Source organism: Bactrocera oleae, chromosome 6 (genome assembly GCF_042242935.1).
Source record: "Bactrocera oleae isolate idBacOlea1 chromosome 6, idBacOlea1, whole genome shotgun sequence".
NCBI lineage: Eukaryota > Metazoa > Arthropoda > Insecta > Diptera > Tephritidae > Bactrocera > Bactrocera oleae.
This window is the reverse complement of record NC_091540.1, coordinates 36,692,440-36,719,302: the sequence shown is the minus strand read 5'-3', so window position 1 is coordinate 36,719,302 and position 26,863 is coordinate 36,692,440. Positions and strand designations below refer to the sequence as shown.

The window sequence follows — 26,863 nt, the reverse complement described above, 5'->3', positions numbered from 1 at the left end:
AGAGTGGTGGTCAAAATATTGCTAATGTTGTGTCGGCACCTTCTCGTTATTAAGATATCAATGTCGTCTGAATATACCACCAGCTTGGGGGCCTCGCCGACTAAGTTCCTTAACAGTGTATTCACCGGTAATGTCCATAGGAGCGGAGATAGCACTCCACCCTTCAGAGTGCCTCTACAGACTTCTTTGGTCATTTTCGTGTCGTTCCATTCTGATCTTATCTTTCGAAAGATCAAGAGGCCTCTGAACCAGCGTCGTATAGCAGGATCAATACTATTTAGAATAGACACGTTATTGAATGCTTTAGGAATATCCAGGAGCACTCCCAGAGCGTATTCGTTACGGACGTCAAAATTACAAAGTGGTACTGTGCAATTTACTTGCCTTACTTTTCAATTAGACTAAGACATTCAACATAACTAGACAAATTGATGGTAAAAATCCACTCTTTGTCGAAAGAACTTTCCATGTTACTTCTATAAAAGCACTATCCCACTTCACAATGATTTTTCTTTACATGAATCTTATTAGACCCGTATGGACTAATGGACTGTGGGTATTTGGCAACAATCTCAGCATTTAAAAGCATATTCTATGTTTTATATTCCTAACAGTCTGCATAAATATTGCTAAGATCTAGCACAACATTTTATTTTATTTAGGTTCCTAAAGCGAATTAAAATTGAAACCAATTTTTTCGTTTTAAAAAAAATCATGTTTACATATGTGTATGGTATGTAAATATGAATGTAGAATCGTTTGTGTTTATTTGCGTCTTGTTCTTTGGTAAGGTGTTTTGGAGCCCGATGCCGCCGCCGTGGCAAGTGTCCACAACCACTACGAACACGCTTTTAACAGATAATGTTTATATTTAAGTGTTTGTGTTTGTATGTGTATAAATAGTGCGTTGGAATGCAGCATTTGAGTGAAACCGCCAAGGGACCGAACAGCGAAGGTATTTTTGGATATATTGCGAAAGTGTTGGCTCAACGTGTAATCGAATGTTTTTTAATGTACAATAATATGCTGGATATTTCTTTGGAAAATACATAAACCGAAAGTAGAAGTGCGAATCTACATGGAATATTTGTCGAGCAACAACTGCATGATCTCATACATACAAGCACTTGATCACGTAGAAGGCATATGCCTAAATTACTAACTATAAATGTATATTGCACATACATATGAATTTCCATAATTGCGGTTCAGTTATTATCGGAGGCTAGCCGTGATACGCGCGGCCAGTGGCGCTTCAACAGCTCTCAGCCACAAATGCCGGTCGCATACTTGTAGAGCGTGGCAACTGCTGAGAACTCTATTGTCTTCCGCCGTAACAGTATTGACATATACCGATGCATATGTATCGATACATATGTACATGCATTAATACATTTAATGCAAAAAAAAATAATAATAATTTAATCATAATGCCTGCTCTTATTACTCTTGCTACAATTACCATTTACAATATGTACTACATATAAATCAACGTATTTTCTTTACTTCTTGCATTTTTATTGTGTTCAGAATTTAGGCAATTAAAATATTTATGAGCGAGAAAAGAAAAACAAACTATATATATTAATTGTAATATTTTTTCAATTCATAGGTTATTCATATCTTTACTCATATGATACATGCATGTAAATTTAAAGTTGTTTTCTAATCATCATTTCAGGTTATAACTCATGAGCAAGTAAGCTCTGGCAGTTTTCCAAAATGTATCATCTCTTAAGAATAACCGGCAAATAAACCCAAATAAACTATATTGCTTTGGAATGCATTTATTGGGATAAACATTAAGTTAGTGAATTGTCGAAATGCATAAAAGAGATATCTACCGAGAATAAATAAGCACACCAATCATCATCTATACGTTGGGGAGTGACAAATCGAACAAGCAACTGGTATGAATCGAATAGAATTGTATAAATAAACAAAAAATAATCTTTGATTCGAAAGCGAACAGAGTTTCTTTGAGCGCTGCTCTCTTTACATGTAAAAACAATAGCAAAGTTAGCAAATTGAAATCGATACAAAATAACAAGCGGATACTACATTAAAGGAATTTATACTTTACTTTTAGTCAATGCAAGCACATCTTGTTTTAAAAACTTAAGTCTTGAAATAAAAATCCGCTCGTATACTTTGCGCGCAGTTCTCTTGTCAAAAATATTGCATGTAAAAGCGACAGCAAAATTATCGTGTTGAATTCGTACAAGAGAGTATGCGGGTACCTCATTTAAGTGGTATAACCGTTATCTTCAATGATACCAAGATTTATTTAGCATATTTTAGATCAGATTTACTATTGTGAATACCTTAAATGACAAATTAGAATAAAAGTTTTTTTTTATACTCTCGCAACATGTTGCTACAGAGTATAATAGGTTTGTTCACCTAACGGTTGTTTGCATCACCTAAAACTAATTGAGTTAGATATAGGGTTACGTATATATAAATGATCAGGATATAGGGTTATGTATATATAAATGATCGGGATGAAGAGACGAATCCATCAAGTTGTAACTTGAGTAAAATTGAGATATCTTTATGAAACTTGGTACAAATGTTTCTGGGTCGGACCACTTCCACGCCCACAAAACGACATTTATCAAAAACAAATAAATTGCCATAACTAAGCTCCATAATAAGTTACAAGACTGTTATATGGTATGCAGGATCACATTAGAGAGAGGCATCTGCGGTTTACAATTTTTTTAAAAAGTGGACGTGGTCCCGCCGCCTAATAAGTTTAATATGCATGTCTCCTAAACCTAATAAAACCTAAATTATAATAACAAAATTAACTGAGAGCAAATGTTATTAGCACCTCTATTGACAGTCTGTAAATGGCTGTAATCGGGTGGCAACTCCGCCCATTCTCTATATAACGGTACTGTTAAAAACGACTAAAAGCGCAATAAATCAAGTACCAAATACGTCAGACACATTCAGTTTTATCTCTTAGATGGTATGAGATGACTTTATACGAACCGCGTTCAAATTAGACAGTGGGCGTGGCGCGGTCTACTTTTAGGTAAAAACCCATATCTCAACCAAATTCGGTACATAACATTCTTCTCATATTTCTATGTTATAGTGCAAAAATGGGTGAATTCGGAATACAACTACGCCTATTTCCCATATAACACCATTTTAAATTCCATCTGATTCATTCACTTTCCTCTATGCAAATCAAACAAAATATATAAAGAAATCGCAAACGAGTATACCGTTTGACTTTGCGAGAGTATAAAATGTTCGGTTACACACGAACTTAGCCCTTCCTTACTTGGTTTCTTTGATTTTAAAAACTTAAGAGTTTTGACGTGGAAAAAAGAAGCACAAAAGAAATATAGTGGATTAAAAACATGTTAGCACAAGTACTCTCTGATTGTTTAAACGTCTAGTATGGTTTGTTTGATTCGCCAACGCTCGGCGAATAGAAAACAGCAATCGCCAATCTGTTTAAACAGTAGATAAAGTATGTTCGATTCGGTACTTTCTTACGCTTCTCGAATAAAGACAGCATATATAGGATAGAAAGGGGTTTATCACTTCAATGAACTATATTAGTAACGAATTATTATGCGTATAGAATTCGAAATAATTTAAACAATGTTTACTCAAGGACTTTTATCCATTTAGATTACCCTCAAACATTTTCGAAGTTCCCATGAGACTCACCGAGAGAAAAATGTGCCATAAATAAAATTTTAAAATTTTTTTCGTTTTATATCTCTATTATCAAGTTCAGGACCTCCATAACGTAAAGTACATGTAACCGGTAGCAATATTTTCATCGTGAAAATTTATCTTTGAATGTTAAAAGCTCGAATTAATTGAAAAAGTATGAACATTGCTATAGAATATCGGCTTTATAGTAAATTTAAGAATACGTAATATACAAATATAGCTCCCGCTGTGGCAACTATTCGGAATCGGAACGCTCTTTTCGTACACCAATTTTATTGAATTACTCAATACATTGTATGCTCAGTAACTAATATCCCCAATTCTCGAATACTTCTTCATACCGAATCAAATATGTGCGTTCACACATGGACTCTTTTGTCGCTCATCATCGGCAAATTCTCTTTTGGTGGCGCTCATTGCGTTCATATAGGCGACACAAGTTTTCTGCACTCCCTTTCATATCACAATCTCTAATTCTTAAACACTTCATGTACAAGTACGAAGCACACAAAAATATGATTAGCTAATTTTTATCCTTATTCGCCAGTTCCAAAAATATTTCTATTATATTCTGCATATTCGCATACATATTTTTATATTACACACAAAAAATAAATAATAAAATTAAAATTTCCGAACATATGGCAAAAATTGATTTGAAACCGAAGGCTATCGTAACCATGAAAATATAATTGTAAATGTATTTCCTCGTCATCCCCTTGCCAACAAAAAACCGTTTTGGGCAACAAAAGAGTCCGTGTGGAAATGCAGTTTAATCGCAAACGATTGGGAACGGCGCTTGTGAAATAAACATAGAAACTGGTAAATAATAACAAAATACAAACTTTCTTCATTCATGCTTTCACTCGGGCCACACCACACATGCACATGCATACACACGCAGAGACTTGACAATGTAAACAGTGGGTGCTCCACTTAACAGCTTCGAGTGCCAACAGCGAAGCATATCCCACGGCGCGCCTACACATACACACATACTCACGAGAAATTAGACTAAGCTTTCATTTGTGTAACTGAATTCAATATCAATGACGATGGAAGATTAACCGAATTTCTGCTGCCACAAAAGCGCCATGGATGAAGTTACCGAGTAAGTGTCTTTGTACATATGTATGTGTATATAGATTGTGGCGCAAATGGTTGCGCCTACTTACACACTTGCGAACGCGTATATACATAAGTATGTATATGTTTGAATTGCAATGCGACTATTTCAGTGTGTTAGTATGTCAATTTACTACGGCCACAAGCAAGTATGGCGTCAGGAACGCAAGAATAACTGGAAAAAGGGCCATCGAATATTTTTTTCTTGTGATTTACGAAAATTTCGCGAGACTGCCGATGTGACTAAATATCCTTTATATATAATTAATTTATCTTTTGATGTTTGTAGTCTATTAAAGCAAGCTTTTTCTCGCAATTATAAAATCCATCCTTACAGAAGTGTAATTTAGCAGGTGGTTTTTGCAAATTTTCTATACTTTATTTGTAATTATTACGCCGTCCCATTTGCAGGAATAAAATAAGTTATTTTTATCTTATGTACCGTTACTTATGTGTAATCATATGTATATACATAAACTTCCTTACACATGCATATATAAATACGTATGTACATATGTACATAGAAACATTGACTCAGATGCCTTCCACAGCACTGAGACCCGTGGCCCACATAGAAGTGTGCGCTGATATTACCGTAGGTTCACACACACACAGACACAAGCATGGATATTTACAACGTTGCCTCAGACTAGTGCCGGAGTAAGCGTATACGCAACGGTACAATTATGTGATAGATACAAAGCGTGACTTTCAGCAGCAGGAATTGCGTAGGGACACTATTGCTGCGGGATTTTAGGCAAAATTAGTCATGAAAATCGATAGAATTCCTTTGTTTTAAAGCTCAGGCTTCGGGGTGTGCAGGAAAATAATAGAAGTTGCTGTTTTTTTTTATTATTTTGTTGTGTGTAAAAATCGCACAAAAAGCATTTTGCGAAGGAAATTTCCGATTACTCACCAATTATTCAGGCGTGCATTCTTTCCGTTTCAAATTCAATTATTTCAATATTCTTATTCAAAAATTTAGTAAAAAATAAAATTTTTTCCTTTCATGCACTTTTTCTTTGTTTGTTCTTCTTGTTGCTCTGTTGTATTTATATTTCTGTTTTGCAATGCAAATCATGGAGCAAACAGCACAGCAGCACTTGGTGATTTCTTTTCTCCAATTTCCACTTGATTTTACAGCGCGAATTTTCCGTCCGCGAGGCGTCGTTATCGTTGACGTGCGTTACGACGTGTGAAAAATGTATACAAGAATTTTTGTGTTGCTGCTGTGGCCGCTTTTGCCGTTATTTATATCTTTGCCGCGAGCTCCTCCGCCGACTGGACTTTGTTTTGACTTTTCGTGCTCTTCCTCTTTTAGCTTCGTCGTGTCTGTGGTCGTCGTCATTGTTTTTGATTTTGAAATTGGCTCAAATGGAAAACTCAAAATGTTTCGTTTGTTTATATCTAGCTCTCACTTCGTTCACCCATTCGTAAATATGTATGTATGTATTTGTTGTGCAACGTTCTGTTTTCATTTGATTGCTCGGAAAATACATGTATTCATTGAGGTATAAATCCATGTTAGGATAGGCAGCACTTAATAGAGAGGGAGCTTCCTTGCTCACGGCAAAAAGTGTCATGCGCACTGTCAGTTTCTGTGAAGTAGAGCTTTTATTGTATGCCCTGTACGACATTGAAATTAAATTTGAAAATTCAAATATATTATATAATGCTATGATCTACATCTGTACACATGATCGATTACACTGAGCAACAAAAATGAGTTTGGTGTTGCCACATTCGGATCGTTTTAAATAAAGTTTAAATATTGGCAGTGCCCAACATATTCATCGCCCCCAATTCTTCGAGAGTTCTGAACTAAGATATGCATAACTGTCTGGGGCACGTGAGGTTCTCGTTTCCTACTAACATTAGAAAGTTTCTCCTAAAATCCAACTTTAGTTTTGAAGCGAATTTTTCAGTTTCGAAAACCGAAAAAAGTCACACAGACCCAAATCTGGCGCATACGGTGGCTGAGCGAAGACTCTCGTTTCCTTTTGCCTCAGTCACAATCATTCTAGAATGTAACGACGCGTTATCGTGATAAAAAATCTATGAACTTACTGAGCACAAATCCGGTTGTTTGATCGAGATTTTGAAAATTGGAGGAGAAGCTTTACCAAGGATCTAGCAGAGTCCAATATATTCACATATGTATACAGTTGTTTCTTCTAATGATAATGTTGTTAATTAACATATAGTTAATTAGTGAGTTTCATAGGTAAATATGTATGACTTCTTACGAAAAGTGGCATTTCTTGCGTACAGACTCTAAATTAGTATGAGCTTAAAAATGATCATCAATTCTTTATCTATCTCTGATATATTACAATTATGTAACCTGTGGGGTCATTTAACTTCAGTGCTTGCGCCAAAACCTTCAATGATCATATTTATCAAACAAAACGAAACAGTCGATGTAAAACAATAACTGGTAACTGGTTCGAAGAAGATAAAAGCCGCTTGTCATACTGCTAATCAAACAATGTAGTAAAGACTGTCATTTTATTGAATATATTTGAAAAGTTAAGTGTATGCTCCTTGAACCATTTCCCGAGGTTATAAAAAAGGTAATGGAACCCGCACCAGAAAAGGCCACTTGAATGATATTGTAACTTAATGTAAAGTAGCCGAAATAAATTGTAAATGCTCAAATAAAATATATATCTCATGTTTAAAATATGGCAACCTGTATTATAATGATCCTAGCAAGATCCAAGTTCCGGGAGAACGAAATATTTAGGGGAATAAAACACTAGAAAATAGTTCCGGGTGTCAAAAACGTTTGTCTCAGCTGATTGCATTTAATATTCAAATAAAACTAAGTTTTGTTCGAAAACATATTCTCACGGAATTTTATTCTGATAACTCAAAATTTGGCCGATATATGTATTTCGAAATAGCGTCCACAAGAATAACGAAAAGCATTATAATTGTATATATCATATGTGGATGGGATAATTCATTCTATTTCACCCCTTTTCGCCACCAGACTATAGTCTATCCACAATTATACGTTCACAGTATATTACTTAGATATTTTACATATTGACCGATATATAAGGTATAAAATCCATTAATTTTGCATTACTTGAAGATGTCATTTAGCATAGTTAAAATTGTCCCATTTATGTGAAATTTGAACCGTGTTGTTCGATAACTTGTTGGTATTTTTAAGAAATTTCATCGATATTTTCGACAATTGGCCTGGTGCATCTTTGATATCAAACTTACTGTAACAGAATCCTTGATAAAAAGTCAGGCATGTACACTAAGAGGCCAGTTTTAGATGAGAGATGACATACCTTGAAGGCACCATTTGTACAAAGTTTTGTTCTGATATCTTCAATACTGTAACGAAAAGCATTCGATGGAATTTCAAATTGTGTTATATGGGTATTAGCCCCATTTCGTTCATTTTCACGCTGAGGTATTTATTTGAATGTGGTCGTTTCGTTCCTCAGGTATAGGATTTCAACTAAAAGTGAGCGGTGCCATGCCCATTGTATAAGCTTTTAATGTCTTTCTTTTTAGTCTTCACTATAACCGTTATACGCGGGTTGAGCGGTATTATGACACTATATTCACATTGTGTGGGGAGGTGCTAGAATGATATGTCCTCAGGGAGATTGGTTGATAGATTTAGTGGTTTGAGCGATAAGAAAATTATACATATTAGAAGGTTGAACCATGCCAACTTCTTTCAAAAGTTAAGACCACAGATGCTTCTATCTACGTTAAAGATGTTTAATTAATGGCATTTACTGGGCGTGGTAATAGTCCAATTTTGCCCATCTGCAATACCAACATCCACAGAGTGCCAAGGACCAAGTGTATTAAGATATTTAAATTTTTACTCATGTTATTGCCTGCACATACAGACGGACATCCAGAATTCAACTGGTCTAGTCATTCTTTTTATTTTGATATATAAATATATAAATCTATATCAATCTTGATAAGGTTTAGGTGTTACAAACAATGGTTTGGTAAACGAAAATGTCATACACTGTGTGAAATGTTGTTAGAGTATAAAAATCATTGAAGAGCTAACTATAATACGAGTACAACCCATATAGTTATCGGTAACTTTTGTAAAATGATCAAAAATATCTTTAAACCTTTGACCCCCAAAAATATGCAATGTTTACATGTAAGAGTATATGCTCTCTCTGAAAAAGCTTCGGCCAAAAATTATAGTCTGCCTATGTGGTAGTGAAAATTTTTGTTTTGATTTTCCTTGTAATAATTTTGTTATCAATACTAAAAGCAAAGAATGTTGTTGCTAAGTGCCGTTTCACACAGGGATTCAAAAGAGTCTCATACCAGTTTATTGTGGGCGAGGGGACGACGAAGAAAGACGAAGGGACCGTGCCACTCGTGTTCGGGTGGCACGCTTTGTGTTCTTGTTCGTAACAGCTCGCTGCTACCCTTTTCAGCATTCCTTTTCACTTTCAAATCCTTTGAATGGTTGCAAGAGCGCTCGGTTTCAAATGAATTCGATCGCAAATTTGAGTTCTGTTATCTATTTTTGTATGTAATATGCAAATACGTATGCATAGAATAATAGAAATATTATGACAAATTGTAAATAAGGAGAAAATTAAGATATAGATTAGGGAGTAAAGAAATTATGAATTTTTAATACGGAGTAAAGAAATTATGAGTTTTTAATACTTAAAGATTAGGAAATTCCTATTATAAATTTGGCCTTGAAAATATTAGTAGCGGATATTCAATACATTCTTGTGGATTAGGGAATTCCCGTCTTTAGTATTTTTTTGAAACTATTTAGCGGGTAGGTACTTGTATTATGCATATTGTTCTACCATATTCATGGTAATTCATTGCAAGCAAAATGTGTGACCATCATCTCAACATACAAATGAAATACTAAGCGGTGGCGGAGAATTCTACCACAATATTATTTCTTAGAAAGAGCCGCACGAATGCACTGCATCTTGGCATTTCCATAAATAAAGAGACATACAAAGGTTTATTTAGTGTAAATAAATAAAGGAAAGGACTAAAAGCATTTGCTTATAAATCGCATAATTGTGTGTATGTATGGGCAGATAATGTTAATAAATAAAATTTAATATTTTTTAACATTCTCTGGTTTAAGTGAGGTAGAAAAAATTTGTGTTGGACACTAGAAAAGCAACAATGTTTTTATGTTAAATTATCGAATGTATTATACAAAGTAGCTGAAATATCCAAATTATTTTGATTTTTACTATAGATTGTATGATCATATAAGCTAATACATATAAATAATTTGTTATATAGGATTATTGATATATGTATGTATGTATACTTATGTACATAGGTATGCACACATATTTCTTTGTTTGAGATTTGGTTATTATTGCTATAAAATCTATAGGAAGTCCCTATTATCTAGCTAAAATAGATATAAATTAAAGAAAATTTTTTTTAAAAAGTATATATAGAACATGTATTTATTTATCTCCCATCATTAGTAAATTTACATTAAATTTCCTCAAATTTATTAACACATCGTCGATATAATACATCATCTAAAAAATGTTTCTTCTACACGGTGATCGGAGTGGTCGTCGCTATACTGGCTGCTGCTGTAGCATCCTTCTTAATAGCAATTTTGGCTACGCCACTGGCACATTCTGTTGAACCACCCATCAAAACTAAGAACATACCGTTATGAGCTACGGTTTGCCATAATTTGCCAATCCATTTGTCAAGTTTCATCACAGTTTTTTCGGCATTATCCAACTGAAATTCCTCAACGCCTAATCGTAAGTTAGTAATTGTTAGTGAGTTTTCCAGTACAATTTCGCGGGCTTTGTTAATTGCGCTCTTATTCGTATCCAATTCGTAAAAGGAAATACTTTTTAGTTTGTCCCTTACGTCATTATCTTCAGCTTTCACTATGATTTCCTTCACTTGTTGCTGAAGCGTTCCGTTAGTGATAATTGCTGTTCTTCTATCTCGTTGGGATGCATGCGCCAAAAGGTTATTCTTAATATTATCACCACCAGCCAAACGCATAATGTCGTGTAAACGTTTCTTTTGTGACAGAATTTCATCACCATACTCTAAGCTGTTCGCCAACTTCATTTTTACTAACTTCAAACTAGCCAAGGAATCTTCAACGGAGTCATGACCTATAATTACAAGAAAAAATAAATATACAGTTACATATTTCTTAAAACAAAATTAGATAATTTACATACCATCTGCATTTTCTTGAATAGCTTCCTTCAAAAATGTCATTGCAAGCGTTTGCAGTTTTGCTTTCCTTCTACGAACGCCACTCAAATTAAAGCACATACTCGTATCTATCACGTAAGGATGCATCATTTTCATGGCATTCAAATCAAAGTTCAAAGACTGGCCAACCAAAATAGCATCTGCCGGTAGTAACTCTTTTACTTCACGCTGCACATCTTTTATCGTTTTTGTTACAGTTTTCATGATGCTCGCTGTTATTCCAGAGTAGGGAGTCAGGTAGTCAACAATTTTATTCGTAGGCATTACTAGTGTTTCGTAAACGGTTTCAAGATCTTCATTGACGATTGAAACACGCGTAAGCTCATTGTGGCCAACGACTGTTCGACACATTTCACAATCGACGCCAAACATTGGGCTGCTGTCCATCACAGGCTCGTACTTATCCTTGGTAAATACATATTCTTTGAAACGGTTGCTGAGCTCACCGCGTAATGGCATTGGGTAACCTTCATCTACCATTTGCAAAGCAGAGAGCAACAGCTTAGTACGTGGAAATTTGTCACCAACGGGCAAATTGCTTTCCTTGGGAGCTGTTACAGCTTCGCCTACTGGAAATATTGTTTTAACTAGTAACGTAGGATCTTTAGTCATTTCAACTGCCAATTCTAGTGAGCCATGCTGTTCAATTAACTTATGTGCTTGTACATTCGTTAGAGGTACCTGAGCCATTTCTTCAATAATAGAGCCTTCTTTAAGGGGCGGCAATACAATTTCTAAACGTGTCTGAAATATATCATTTGTTTTGGTGAATTTACTTTCATTCGAGAGATAATGATAAAGTGAAAGGCCCTCTAATATTAAAACGACACTATGTGAAAGCCGCAAAGGTTTTTCTAAGAAGCACCATCTATCCGGACTGCATGGTGATTTTTTTCCAATTAGGGCTGACATTAACAAATGTTGAATATCCGTTAGAAATATTGGTGTACGCTGTCCTTGCGGCATCTCTAGCGAGGCGCGTTGGCCAAATTCACGCAATCGTAATATAGGCACGTTTTCAAGTTCCCTTTTACGTTGTCGTAGTTGGCGACGTAACTCCTTATACTGCTCTTCAGTAAGTTGTAGTTTTCGGCGTTGCTGTTCTTCAGTGGTTGACGACACCTGGGAAGTGTCACTACCACTACCGTCCGTGCTTTCACATTTTGTAAGTTTAGGGCGTTTTGTTTGAGGTTCATCTTCTAAAGCTGTCTCTGATATTACTTTTTTAGTTTGGAACTTTGGAGGCATTAATTTGGCAGATTTCTTTTTATGTGTCACCTAAAAATAAATATTTATTTTAAAGTTAGTTGAACCAGTATACAACTCGCACTTTTGCATATACCTTAACAAAACCATCGTCGTCTTTTGTAGTCCGAGTCTCGCCGGCCTCCGAAACAATTTGGTTTGTCGCAGTGTCACGACGATCATTGTCATTTAGTTGTACCAATTTAGCAAGAGCTAGCAACTTCTTTTTCTTCTTTTCTCTGCGTTCCTCTTGTTTTAATGAAAATGTCTTCATTATTGATTTTCTCTACAGAATATGATATATACAAAATAAATGTGGATCAACAAATTTTTCTTTTGTTATTTTTGAAATTTCACGTGCTGGGGAATGAGAATTGACAGCAATCTGTCAATTTATAAATATAAAGAGTTGCCGTTGCTTTGTAGTTATTGGAAAAGAATACCAAAACTTGCTTTAACAACGTTATAGGTTGTGTTTTGGTTAAATTTACTGGCGTTTACTTCATTTAGTTTTGCCAAAACGATTCCAAATATGATCGCATATTTTGGCCTTCAGATTGCTTGTTAATATTTTATTTAATTAACAGATATATACAATGATACATATAAATTATTCAATTTACAATTTTATAACTTTTACAACTTGCTCTTGCTTGAGAATAGAATCAGAACATTTTAAAAACATTATATACTATATACTCGCCCACGGAATTGTCATCTTCGCGTCAAATAAAGACGATTTAATAATTATATAATTTTCGCGGTTTCTTCAGTTGGGGGACCTGAACTATTCATTTACCAAAATCAAAATTAATTGGCATATGGCAATGCTGTGTTTGACGTCTCAGAGCAACGATAAAATTACATTTTGGACCAACTGTTTATAATATTTTTGTAGTTTAAAAGAAGCATTTCAGACCAATGCAATTTAGAATATTTATAATTTGTTGAACACTTTATGAATAGAAATTACAATTGAATAAATGGAGAAATATGTATATGTATGTTTAGTGTATAAATAAAATTTGTGTCAAAGCAGAAAAGAAAACCACCCAAGAAATCACTGTGTGTTATAGGGTGCCAATGAAAGCGAGTGAATAGAGAGAACAAAGAAAAACACTACAAAAACGAGAAAGTACAAAACGATAAGCTACGTTTTACACTTGTAGTGTAGTGTTTGGGAAAAAATAAAACGTGAATATTACTCGGCAACAATTTACACGTATTAAAATATTGAAATTATTTTAATTTTACCGTTTCATACGTTTACAACTGAAATTCACCACCAAGAGTAGCATTACAAAGTTAAGGTCGACGTGCCAAAAAGTTTTGTTGTTGTTTCGTGCCAGCGCCCATCAGCATTCACAAAGTAGTCCTCAAGTAAGACCCTGCTCACATATCATATATACATATATATTTGGTAGTTGTGGAAAGGTGTTTGTCTGCAATCATGGCCAATACTTTGGAGGAACAACAAAGTCTACGTGAATGCGAAAATTACATTCAGGCGCATGGTATTCAACGTGTACTCAAGGATTGCATCGTACAGCTTTGTGTTAGTCGCCCGGAAAACCCAATTCAGTTCCTGCGTCAATATTTCCAGAAATTAGAAAAGGTAATTCATACCTGAAACATACTATATTTATTATTTTTGATCAAAATATGATATGAAAACGAAAATGCAAAAGTTACTTGGTTATGGTAGTGATGTGATGCGTAGGTGTCGACTGAATCATGAAATGTAAGCAGTAATTGTGCGGACATATGTATCAACATACAATTCCAATAAAACGTAAAACATATATAAACAAGTGGGTTGGCGTACATGTATACATATGTATGAAGACTATATATATTTTGTATACTAAATCTTGATCATACTTTATATACGACTTTTGCCTTTTTCTTAATATTTAGTAATGGTAACAATTTTTATTTGCTCAATTTAAAGCATTTACCCTCTGGTATGTTGTTGTTGTTGAAGCGGCAGTTGAGTCGACAGTCCTTGGCCGGATGAAAAACCGGATACGTTCCGGTTACGTAGACCTGACTGTTCTTGGTCTCGGACCCTTAAGTATATTTATCGTTTCCATAATATTTAAAAGCTTTTGAAATAATTAATATGAAGCTACGATTTGAAGAGGGTAGGGAAATCAGTGGCTAAAACGCCATCATGGTGTTGGATTTAATAATTTAAAAAAGTATTTTTATTAAACCCGAAGTCATGATGCTTGAAATTCTTTTTTTTTTTAAGTACCAAAACATGTTACGCATTGCAAAATCAGTTCGTCGTTCGAGGGCTTAATGTATGTACATATATTAACCATATGTTTTTCAGTAGCTACATATGTACTTTGATTTTTGTACTTCCAATACTAATATAAAAATTCACATGGTATATTATTAGTATGTTATATTTATATATTATTAGTATGTTATATTTTTATATTATTAGTATGTTATATTTTTATATTATTAGTATGTTAAACTTGAAAGCTCTGGTGCTAAAGAACAGTAATAGGACAACTTTACCCCAACAAAAATATTATATTCTTTTGCACTAGAGTATAATAGTTTTGTCCCCTTAACAATTGCTTGTATCACCTAAAACTAACTCAGGATGACAAGACGAGTTGAAATTTTGTCCGTGCGTCTGTCTGTGTAAGCTATAACTGGAATGACAACCGTCTAAACCGAACCCGTCGAAACATCTCGTTTCCAGGGCTTACCATTAAGTGACTTTGATGGCAGTTGACGTATTACTTTCCCCCAAACATTGTCTGGATAATCGTTATAACAACAAACACAGTAATGGATGAAATCGGTTGATAACCCAGCCCGCGATAAATCAATAAATAAATACGCCCAAGACATTACATTTCAAACGAAAATGGTACGAGAAGGCTTTATAGGAGCCAGGATCAAAATAAGAGTATGCGCATGGCACCGCCCACATTTAAGTGAAAACTATATCTCCAGGACCTACTCAACCGATATCGGCCAAGTTTATACATATTACATTGACATTTCCATATTACGAAAATGGATGAAATCGGACAAGAACCACGCCTACTTTCCATATAACATAATATTAAATTCCATCCAATTCTTTCACTTTCCAATATGCTAATCAAGCACCAATTAGTGTATCGAGATACAACTTTGCACGAATAATGCGTTTAAAGTAGGTAATCTTATAACCAAAAATTGTCAAAATGTGACCAAAACTATTCAATCCCCCAAGATACAGAATATGTGGACCCCAGTTCCTACAGCGAACATTTTATCGAAAATATCGGTTAATCTGTGAGACATGTTATTGAAATTCGGAGAAAATCCTTAACTGATAACAGCATATCTGTATGTGAAAAATGGATTGAATCAGATGGAGGCTTTTTCCACCTACCTTAATACTGCATATATCGGCCAATATAAATTATGTGGTTTACCACTGAATATGAATGAAATTGGTTTTCCATATCAACTAAATATATTTAATTTAGCATCTTCGGTTGAGTTTATATCACATATCTCTCATTTGAGGATGATTTTATTATAAGTTTCGTTGAACTTCACTATAAATTAATAAGAAACCAAATTTGATTGTTATCCATTCACGATTTCGTCGATTGATGAATGCGGAATTCTTTTGCAACATTTTTTAATATAAAGTTTTGCTATTATAAGTATTTCGTCGGCTTTGATCATTGCAAGTTGCAAGAGTATAAAATGTTCGGTTACACCTGAACTTAGTCCTTACTTACTCTTTTTATTTTATTTTTTATTATTAGGTTTTTGGTTTGTTTCACTAAGACTTGGTCTTAATGGAAAATATTCAAAGCGAAAAGTGATCAGATTGAAAATATTGTACATATGTACATATGTACGTATATGGTATATGAATGAACAATGTTTCGTATTCACTCTCTGGTTTATTCTCTAAGATGATTATATCAAAAATATAAATACTAATCAACATTTTCTGTTTCTTTAACTTGGTGTCATTGAGAAAGAAATAGTACAGCTTTATTAGCAATTCTGGCAGATATTTTTATTTTTCTAGTTTTCTGTGACATACAAGGGTACTGAACGCACAATTTAAATTTTGTTTACATATTTTTTAAATCACTTTTGTTATTAATCAAGCAAAGGTACATTTGTTTGGTTTTTTCTTAATACGCCTTTGTTGCTTTGCTCGTTTACAGTTAGATTTAGGAAATTTTAGTTTGCGCTTCCTAAGTTTTTTACGCTGTCCACATTTTGCTTTCTTGGCTTTTTTAGGACGCTTCTTACTTTTCCTTTTAAAAGTTTTACTTGTACACGCATTTTTTGCGTTTTTTGGTTTGGAAGAAGTTATTGATTTCTTTTTATGAACACTACTTTTTGAAGAACAAGATGGAATCGATCTTCTTTTTTTCGTTTTGTGTGCACATGAGCTCAGATTTGGTGACTGCTGTGCACCGCTGCAACCCTTACGCTTAGGCGCATAAAATGCCTTTAAAAAAACATGTAAATATATATTTTATATATATACTAGTATAAAGTTTTATTGAAATTTAACAGCAAACCTCTTCAATATATCTCAACCTCTTTTCCTTTGGTACTGCTCTCCAAGCCTGAGCACCTCTTTTGATAATTTCAACAGCTGTTAAGCCGCAATTTTGCTTTCGAAACTCACGCAGAAAATTTAAATAGGGATTTCGCATTAATGGCCCTGGGCGATGGCATTTGCCTTTTCTTTTAGATTTATCTGTGTTTTTGTTTTTCAATTTGCACAGACTCTTTGAAGAAACAAATGCTAATGTTTCTATTGTTTTAGAATCCATTGACTTTATTTATTTATTATTATATTATAAAATTATTTGCTTTAAATTTTAACTGAACTTGAATTTAAATGTATTCTATACGAAAAATTTTCTTAAATAAACAATTTCAATGCTCCGCTGTAAAATAAATACTAGCTGATAAAGTCAAAGGATACTAATATTAATTTTTAATTACTTGAGTTGATTATTTTATTATTAGTATCCTGCAAGTATAATATGTTTCACAGTGCGCAACTAATAATTTGTAATTTAGTGAGGCAGTTTCTGCTGGGATGCCACTACGCCGACCAGACTACGGACGCTATTAACCGTCTAAGGTTACCATTAATAACTAACTAATGCCAACTCCCTCCCAGTGAATGGCGTACTTGGAGTCAAACCATCAACCATTGCAGACAAGGAGCTCGAGTTGCCCCGTTAATCTACAATCTAGTCTAGTTTTACGTATGCGTACAAATATTTTCGCATTACTATAACCACCTCTTCGCATATCCAATGAATCCAAATCGTCTAACACTCTTTTCTCTATGATCCGACCACATCGATACAGCACGTCTCCTAGGCCAACCGTTGGTTGTTTTCGATGACAATAAACTTGAATCCAAACGGAGCAAAATAACATTTTGGGAACAACTGAAGTCTGTATTCCCAAAATATTCCGTGGTTCCTACAAGGTCTTTTACAGGAAAGTGATTATAGTCAGTGATCAAATTCAGTAAATGTAGAAAATCAAAGTCGAACAAAAATATGAAACGTATTAGAAAAATCGGATTTGGCTTTTTTTAATAAAAACTCCAGGAAGACTCTGTACGAATTTGGAATTTCATGGTTTGGACGTTATTGACAATAGTACATGACCTCTTCCTGGCCATTCAAAAGTTTTTTACAACGTTAACCTGCCAAGGTCTGTTATTTCGGAATTGAATACAACCAAGGCCCGGAGAAATTTTTCTGCTGCGTTTCGCCAAAAGGCTCCATCTAAACTCCACCTCGGTTAGGTGTAACACATATAATACAATCGATGGAGTCATGCTGCCAACGCACTACTGCGACACCTGTCTCTATGGTCGTGCAAATTGCACCCAGTTCGCGCACTGCGCCGCCACTCCAGTCGAGTGGCTACCAAAGAACCTCTACGGTCCTAAGGAGCTCAAACAGGCAGCATGACTCCATTCTGATCAGTCCCCCCTAACCTTCATCCCGCTCTAATCTTCGTGCGAAAATCACTCAACAACCACTGGTTCCTCGCACAGTCTGTTGTGCGTGTCACACCGCCATACGTCGAACGTCACATCAGCCAAGTGCAATTCTTCATAAAACAACCCACGCTCCCTCCACGGTTATTGGCTATCATCTGTACTGTTTCGAGGTCGAAATTCTAAACGAAGAAGAATTAAATAGGGGGTCCCGCAGGGTGCTGTCTCTCCCAGCCTCCAGAGGGAATATCCATTACCTCGTACGCTAATGATTGCGTGATATTGACGTCGGGCAATGGAATCGATGGGAAGTGTTCAAAAGTAAACGGCTATCTCTCCGATCTTTCTCGCTTCTTATCTGCAAGGAGCACACTCTCCCTCACTAAATTCACAACGATCATATTCACGAACTGGACGAAGGAGTACAGACTGGATCTTAATATTATAGTCAATGGCATTACAATTCCGATTGGATATTTTCGCAGAAACGTCGACGACGTAGAACAGTACGCCGAGTCAAACCACCACCCATTACAGACGAAGAGCTCGAGAATCTAGAGTGACAATTGTGCAACTTCGTTCTGGATACAGTAGTCGGCTAAACGCCTACCTATCTAGAATCGACCCCGATATACCAAATATATGTCCAGCATGCAATGAGTCGCCGTATGAAGCTAAACACCTTTTTTCATGCCCAACGAACCCCACCTATCTCACACTCTTCTCTCTATGGTCAGACCCCGTCGAAACAGCAACTTTCTTGGGTTTACCGTTAGATGACTTCGAAGACAGTCAACCTGTACCTTTCCACCCAGACGGGGGTTAGACAACCGCTACAACAACAACATCAACCACCCTTATCTTTGAAATGTCGATGTGGACAGTAGCATTCTAAAATAATTATGTCATTCTAAACCAAAAATTAAAAGCCGTTACTCACATCAAAATCGTCCCATGGCAGTCGATTCGGCTTTACGTAACCGAAATGAACGTCAACTCGGCAGAATTCTTAAAACGTGTGTCAGGGATGTTTTCTGCAACTTCATGTTTTATATTAATGCTTTTCAATTTAATTAATTACAATAATTCACAACATAACAATTTCACGTTATAAAAAATTCGACTGTATTTTTACGATATATCTTCAATAAATTTGGCACGGACTAGTGTTCAAAGTTGGGATTTCCGAATAAAATTTTCCGATCGGACCACTGTAGCATATAGCTGCCATACAAACTAATCAAAATCACGTTCTTGTATGAAACATTTTTTATTTGACAATGTTTCTTCACGAAATTTGGTATGTTTGTTTCTTTGTGTTTCGATTTCAAGGACGCTATTCAGTGGGACGAAGTCAATGAAGGTCTTAATATCATCTGTTAATACTTACTAACTTTTCCTCTATGGCCTGTCCTTCACATTTCAATTATATATAGTGAAAAACATTTCAAAATAAGTAAGAAAGGGCTAAGTTCGGCTATATCCACACATTATATACTCTGGCAAATTGCATGAATGAAAACAGGACTTTCAGGTGTTTTTAAAACTTTATATTTAAAAATGTTGCGTAAGAATTCGGTATTCATTATACGACAAATTGTGAATTGATTACAATGATATTTAGTTTATCTTCTTCAAGTTTCATGTATTTACACATTTATAGTATTTCCTTGTGTCAAAAATGTTTCTATTAATATCAATCTAAATTACTGCAATGACAAATATGCGATATAAACGCTCCCAAAAAGGCTAAATTTATTATATTGCGTTTATGAGGAAAAAGGAAACCAGAGAATCGGAAATCATTATACTAGGTAAGTCAAATTTAACTGGAAGTTCGAAAAATCTTTATATTAGTAAGTCAAATAAAAAGTTCGTTCGGTTTTTATCTAAGAGATGGCGTTATTGTCCATAGTACTAGTGTTACGTGCCGCATCATGTGAAAACGTGTTTATTCGCGCTAAAAGTTTGTCTTTGACAGTTTTTCGATTGATTGACTCAGTACGTTGTGAGCGCTCGTCAAAGATGGACACCAGCAAAGAGAAAATTCGCTATATTTTACAATTTTTCTTCGATCAAGGCGAAAAAGCAGCCAAAGCGGCTGAAAAAATTAATTTAGTTTATGGGCCCGATACTGTAAACGAACGTGTAGCACAAGAGTGGTTTCCTAGGTTCTGTTCCGGTAATTTCGATGTCAAAGATGCACCACGCGTCGGGAGGCTTGTCGTCGAAAATTGCGATAAAATCATGGAAATAGTGGAAACAAAACAGGCTGCGGAACTAAAGATAAGCCAGAAAACCGTTTGTAACCATTTGCATAACCTTGGATTCAAAAAGAAGCTCGATGTTTGGGTGCCACACGAACTAACGCAAAAAAACATGATGGACCGAATTTCCATCTGCGAATCGCTGCTAAATCGCAACAAAATCGACTCGTTTCTGAAGCGAATTGTGACTGGCGATGAAAAATGGGTCACTTACGACAACATTGAGCGCAAACGGTCGTGGTCAAAGCTCGGGGAAGCGGTCCAGACGGTGGCCAAGACCGGATTAACGGCCAGGAAGGTTTTGCTGTGTGTTCAGTGAGATTGGCAAGGAATCATCTACTACGAGCTGCTCCCCTATGGCCAAACGCTCAATTCGGCCCTTTATTGCCACAACTGGACCGTTTGAAGGCAGCACTCATCCAGAAGAGGCCATCTTTGATCAACAGAGGCCGAATTGTGTTCCATCAGGACAACGCCAGGCCACACACGCCTTTGGTGACGCGCCAGAAGCTCCGGGAGCTCGGATGGGAGGACCTAATGCAACCACCTTATAGTCCGGACCTGGCACCAAGTGATTACCATATTTTCCTGTCCATGAGGGAGCCTGTGAAAATTGGCTCTCCTAGTTTTTTGGCAATAGGGACTCAGCCTTCTACGAGAGGGGTATATTGGAAACAAGTTTACGAACAAAAAAACCGAACGAACTTTTTACTTGACCTAATATTAGATATATGGGAGAAAGGAAGTAGTCACACGTGTCGTCCATTTTTGACAGAAGGGCACATTATTGTTGGAAAAAATGCTCTCTGAATTTTAATGACATATCTCGCATATTGGCCGATGTTTTCAGTCACATATTCGGTATCTGGACACATGAAGTGTTATGGACCGATTCCGATAATTTTTGGACGTGAGAAAGGCACTTACCTTGAAGGCACTATCTGCAAAGTTTTATTTCGGTAACATCATTCTCTATTAAAATACATACTTTAAAGTGAAAGAATCATACGGAATTTACAATTGAGATATATGGGATAACAATAATGGTGCTTGATTTATGCACATTCTGTAAATTGAAGAAAGTCGAATAGTCCAATTTTGATACAGGTTCTTATGCGGTTCTCTGTATGATGTAGGATTTTAATTTAATGATTTTGACGTCTTTATTTAGAAAGTTATCGGACTTTTACTAGTTTTTAACATAACCATTATTTTAAGAATGTGCAGGGTTTCACACTGTTGGATGAAGCGCCGAAAATATTTGCACTGAGTAAGTTTGGTTAATATAGTGTAGCTTAACGGTTTGTGAGATCCTATTCGGCAGCGGGAACACGCCCTCTTTTTAATAATTTTCAAACATTTATAATGTGATTAACGCAATTTTTTGAGCGTGGGAATGGTCCAATATCAACCTCGCTTGGGTGTCAAAGTACACTTGTACCGAGTTTCATCAAGATATCTCAATTTTTACTTAAGTTATCGCTTGCACGGACAGACAAAATTAAACTCGTCTTGTCCGCGTGATCATTTTTATCCATATAGGTGAACAAAACTATTATACTAACTACTGCAGCATGCTGCAAGAGCAGAATAAGTTTACAGTCAGCTGGAAAATCGGTTAGATCAGGGCTAGTGAAAGGGCTGGACTGATGCATTAAATTTTGGCATTATTCAAGTATTGTAAACGCATTTCTTATATATTAAAACTTTAAGGGGTTACGTGGCAAAAAACGGCTTATCTAATAAAAATTAATTTTATTTTTTATATAAAAAATTAAATATATTATTCAAACTTTAATATTCCAAAGGTACATGTTTTGCAAAAATTTTGTAAAATTTTCAAAGGAATACTTGTATTCAAAACTCGGCAATAATAACGTGATTTCCGGCAGGCCCTCGGAAAAAAGGCCTTAGAATATATTTCGAAGACCTGTATAAAATTTCACTAAAATCGGTTGACTAGTTCGAGAGAAATTCTATCAACCGACTTTAAAAACACAGTTTTGAGAAAAATGCGTTTAAAGTTCTAAGTGACTACATATGTAGTTGACCTAGAGCGCTCAACTTTTCAAGGCTGTATTTCCAAAATAATTACTCGGATCAACTTGAGCATTTAGGACAATATTCTAAAGGTGTTATAGAATTAAATAAGACAATAAAAAATAAATAGATTTATTGAAGCCGTGAAACCCATGTAACCCCTTAAGATAATTTACATATTGACCGATATATTCGGTAAAACGTTAATCATAGGTATTGAGTCCACACATTCGGTATATTGGGACTTGATCATTTATGGTCCGACTTCAATAATTTTAAGACGTGAGATGGCCTACTTTCAAGTCACTATTTGCGCAAAATTTTATTCCCATATCTCCATTGTGGCTTGATTTATACTGGGTCGTTCACTAAGTAATTTCGTTTTTTTAGTGCAATTTAAACACGATTTTTTATTGTGTAATTATACATATATTCTCCATTTTGATCCAATACATTTTGCCATCATCGGGCAAGAATTGATTCCACGCTTATAAATTGTTTGATCCTTTCAGGCAAATACTAGTGAAGGTTCTCCCATCCAAAAATTGTTGCAGAGACCGGAACAAGTAATAGTCAGCAGATGCGAAATCCACTTTTCGTCGCGAGTTACAATGCGCTTTAAAAATGGATCACTTCTTTGACTTTTGATAAGCGAATTACAGTCGTTATTGCGACAAAGCAAATTGCGTTCTGCACGAACATGAGGATCATCCTATCATGTACTTGTGAACGGTCGCGTTAGACAAATTTAATCTTTCAGCAATCTAGCGAGTTATTCAACGATTTTCATCCACCAACGACTTTATTTTATCCATGTCGGCTGCAAGATGCCTTCCAGGACGTGGAGCATTATCAAGATCGACATAATTTTCGGCTTGCTTGAACTACATTTTTACTATTTGGTAAAAAAACTGAAAATATTTCCCGAAAATGCTGAAAATACGAAATTACTTAGTGAACGCCCCAATATATTATAAAGTGAAGAAATCAGATGAAATTTAAAATTGTGACATAATGAAGCGTGGATGTAATTCAATTTTGCCCATTGTTAGTTTGTCAAATAAGAATGTTGGGATAATATCAGACCCAAGATAGAGTTGATAATGGTATTTATTTAGTGAGTTATCGCGTTATTACTTGTAGTAGTTTTCCACATTACTGTTATATGTTGGGAGAGTGGGCAGTGTCATCAGCCAATTTCATCAATTTTTTCACTGTGTCAGAAGGAATTAGAGTTGATATAGCATTAGTGGTTTGTGAGATATGTAGTTTAAATCACAAATGCCTCTCCATACTTCGATACCCTTGGCCAAAGAACAGTTTTGTATCGTAATGCGGCTTAGTTATAATACTTTATTGGTTTTCGATAAACCGTATTTTGTGGGCGTAACAATGGTTCTATTCCGCCCATCTGTAATACCAATCTTTTTATAGTGTCAAGAAGCACGTTTACCAAGTTTAATTTTTACTGAAGTTATGGCTTGCACAGTGACCCGGAACGCAACTCATCGCCTCATCCTGATCATTTATATCAAGTTGCGACAGTATAAAAATTAATTTTTTTATTGTCTGTTATTTTTAGTGTTTGTAAATACTTTATTAGTAACATCGAGTAGAATATTTTTACATATCCCAGTTGTATTAGAAAGTTTTACGGAAATGTGGAACCAGCCTCTTACCCCAAAGTTGCGATTTAATTTGGTAATCTGAAAAAGTCGTACCACAAATCACAGAAATACTCTAAGTTTCGGAAATACGGTATTTTATACAGTCGACGCTCAGAAATTAGAACCTTCAGTAATTACAATTTCCAGAAATTAGAATCAGAGTTTGCAATACATTAAATGATCTGAAATAAGAATTGAAAATTCGAATTTCTGAGCGTATTTTGTTTATTTGTTACAATTGAAAATCAATTATTATGTTTCTCCAAAATAAATCTAAAAAGAGATATACCCAATTTATTTACTTATGTCATTCGCTATTCGTCGTCGCTCTGCTGTACATTCCTGGCTAGTTGCTATATGAATTTGATACGCGAGCACATATCTATATGTATTTTGGCTGAATTATTTAAAAGTAAAAGTAAATCGCTGAATCACACCTATTGTGATAAAATGAGTGTAAAGATATGTTTTTGCTTTCGAAAAACAGACTTCAGTATATAAAATCTAGAAGGAACGAATTTAATTTTAATTGGTGCAAGCACTGATGGATTACATACAATAAATTAGTGCTGCTGGCAATTAGAAAAGCAAAAACACCAAGTATTTTATAATCCAATTCGTTACAACTTTAAAAAAAAAATATTCGGATGACGTCTCGGATCTTTCATGATCGCTTTTACAAAACATTTAATAAAGAAGTGAAAAAAATTGTTGGGTTCAGTAATAAAAAAAATAGTGGGTTCATATGGTGATCCCCTTTTTTTTAGAAAATAATTTGCATCCGAAAGCTGTTTACTTATTGTTATCCTACTTACTCCATTCATGCACCAATTCGATTCGAAGGTGGTTTCTTAGATTCGAATGTTATCGTAATTGTCTAAATTTACTTAATATTTCTAGTTATATACAAATGAAGAAATTTCACAACCAACTTCAAATCAGGAACAAGAATTTTTCATAAATAAGAATCACCTTAAAAACCAAGTAGGTCTGATTTCTGTGCGTCGACTGTGCTCAAGTCTGCTTTTGTTTCTCCTCTTGAAGCTTCTTGATGCATTCTAAGCTAGTTATTTTTCATAATAAACCAGATTGATTAAAAATATACAAATTTTTTCATTTATTTACACACATTTTATGCCAGACTACAAACAAAAGCGATTACAGACTTTTGAACTCTATAAACGCATATATAATTTGGAGATTTCATATTGTGATTTCTATTCCTTGTTCCTAATTTCACGCCCACTAAATTCTGCAGGTTCTTCTCTTCTTCCGCTTGCAACCTCGTCGCTTCGGACGACGTTTCTTGGCGCAACGCCTCCTTTTAGGTCTACGCCTGCGGGCACACTTCGACTTTCTTCGGCGACGTTTTTTTGCACAGGGATTCGGGCATACTATGCCACAACTTTCTTGGAATGGCATCGCGCGCATCTGTGTCGGCTGCGCAGGTATCGGTGGTGGCGCCGGTGGTTTCCTTTTCTTTGGTGCATAAAAAGCCTATGGTAAATACTTAGACTGAACATAATGATAGATCAGACGCTATTCGCACTAACCTCTTCTATATACTGCAATTTTTCCTCCTTTGGCATGCTCTTCCACTCCCTGGCACCGCGACATATAATTTCCACAGCCGAAAGATCAGTATTGCGCAATCGAAATTCACGTAAAAAATTCAAATATGGATTACGATGCAGTGTTCCGCTGGGCCGTTGGCATTTTCCCGTTTTCGTTTTATAAAAAGCTGTTTTTGACGCACCGTTGCCCTTAGTTGTGGAGCGCGTAGACATTGTTTTTTGGATTTCCATGGGTTAACTTATATTAAAAATTAGGTTTTGCAATTCGACGCATTAATTTAGATTTAATTACGTACTCTTTAATCACAAATATAATAAATACTATTAAGTTAAGTTTTTTGGCTTTTACAACAAATTTTTTAAATTAATGAATTTAAATCTTTTCCACTTGAATTTGTAATGATTGAGAAAATTCTTTGAACTCGAAATATCAAAAAAAGAATGTTGAAAATTTTTTCAAATGTTTTGCGGTAAATTATTTCTCAATGATCTGAGTGCTGAACATGTAAAGTGTAATGACGCCGTGTAATGTATTCAAAGCATTGAGCTATGTCTATATTTTATTGGAAATCTTTTCCAGAAAATTCTTATTCAGAAAAGTTCATTTCTTTAATTAGAATTTTTTATGGGGACACACTTAAGGGCGTTTACTCTAGCTCTGGTTGCTACAACTTTTAACCAATAGTAGCTTAACCACATTATAGGTCTTCATTTCCACAACCAGTTAGTTGACTAAAAGCAATCATTAGTAATATTTTAAAATAAAAGCTCACGAAAGATGAATTGTGAATAGACTAAAACTTCGCCAATGACAGCTGATTTTTGTTTACAATTCCTGGCAAACCTCAGCAATTTCGCTAACCAAACATTAAGTAAACTCTTTTTAGCTTACCACTTGAGTTTAGACTTCTGAAGAGTACATTTAACAAATGTTTTTAATTCTGTCCAGAACTTGGATCACATTGC

At 35.1% G+C, this 26,863-nt stretch overlaps 3 protein-coding genes across 3 annotated transcripts in view; all 3 read right to left on the bottom strand.

Annotated features, from left to right (window-relative positions):
• The window catches only part of axed (BTB/POZ domain-containing protein axundead), a 53,910-nt gene extending 47,707 nt beyond the window's left edge, over positions 1 to 6,203 (bottom strand). The window contains exon 1 of the mRNA XM_036363573.2: positions 5,744 to 6,203. The gene's annotated coding sequence lies outside the window, so the exon portion shown is untranslated. The remainder of the gene's footprint in view (positions 1 to 5,743) is intronic.
• Positions 6,204 to 10,380: 4,177 nt separating this feature from the next.
• Rexo5 (RNA exonuclease 5) lies at positions 10,381 to 12,714 on the bottom strand. The gene is made up of 3 exons (XM_014236695.3): positions 12,425 to 12,714; positions 11,046 to 12,360; positions 10,381 to 10,976 (listed from the first exon to the last, which is right to left on the bottom strand). Exons 1-3 carry the CDS (start codon positions 12,599 to 12,601, stop codon positions 10,387 to 10,389), a joined length of 2,082 nt encoding a protein of 693 aa, XP_014092170.1. The 5' UTR covers positions 12,602 to 12,714; the 3' UTR covers positions 10,381 to 10,386.
• A 12,702-nt stretch (positions 12,715 to 25,416) lies between these two features.
• LOC106618824 (uncharacterized) lies at positions 25,417 to 26,307 on the bottom strand. Its single transcript, XM_014236716.3, has 2 exons — positions 25,877 to 26,307; positions 25,417 to 25,820 (listed from the first exon to the last, which is right to left on the bottom strand). The coding sequence occupies exons 1-2, from the start codon at positions 26,126 to 26,128 to the stop codon at positions 25,569 to 25,571; spliced, it is 504 nt and encodes a 167-aa protein (XP_014092191.1). The 5' UTR covers positions 26,129 to 26,307; the 3' UTR covers positions 25,417 to 25,568.
• Positions 26,308 to 26,863: the final 556 nt, after the last annotated feature.

What these genes read in the sequence shown, in the direction of transcription:
- Rexo5 (XM_014236695.3), bottom strand. Translation starts at nt 12,601, where the DNA reads ATGAAGACATTTTCATTAAAACAAGAGGAACGCAGAGAAAAGAAGAAA. An exon ending in ACGACGATGGTTTTGTTAAG is followed by an intron (nt 12,361 to 12,424) that starts GTATATGCAAAA and finishes ATTTATTTTTAG; the next exon opens with GTGACACATAAAAAGAAATC. An exon ending in TATTCAAGAAAATGCAGATG is followed by an intron (nt 10,977 to 11,045) that starts GTATGTAAATTA and finishes TTGTAATTATAG; the next exon opens with GTCATGACTCCGTTGAAGAT.
- LOC106618824 (XM_014236716.3), bottom strand. Translation starts at nt 26,128, where the DNA reads ATGGAAATCCAAAAAACAATGTCTACGCGCTCCACAACTAAGGGCAAC. An exon ending in AATTGCAGTATATAGAAGAG is followed by an intron (nt 25,821 to 25,876) that starts GTTAGTGCGAAT and finishes TATTTACCATAG; the next exon opens with GCTTTTTATGCACCAAAGAA.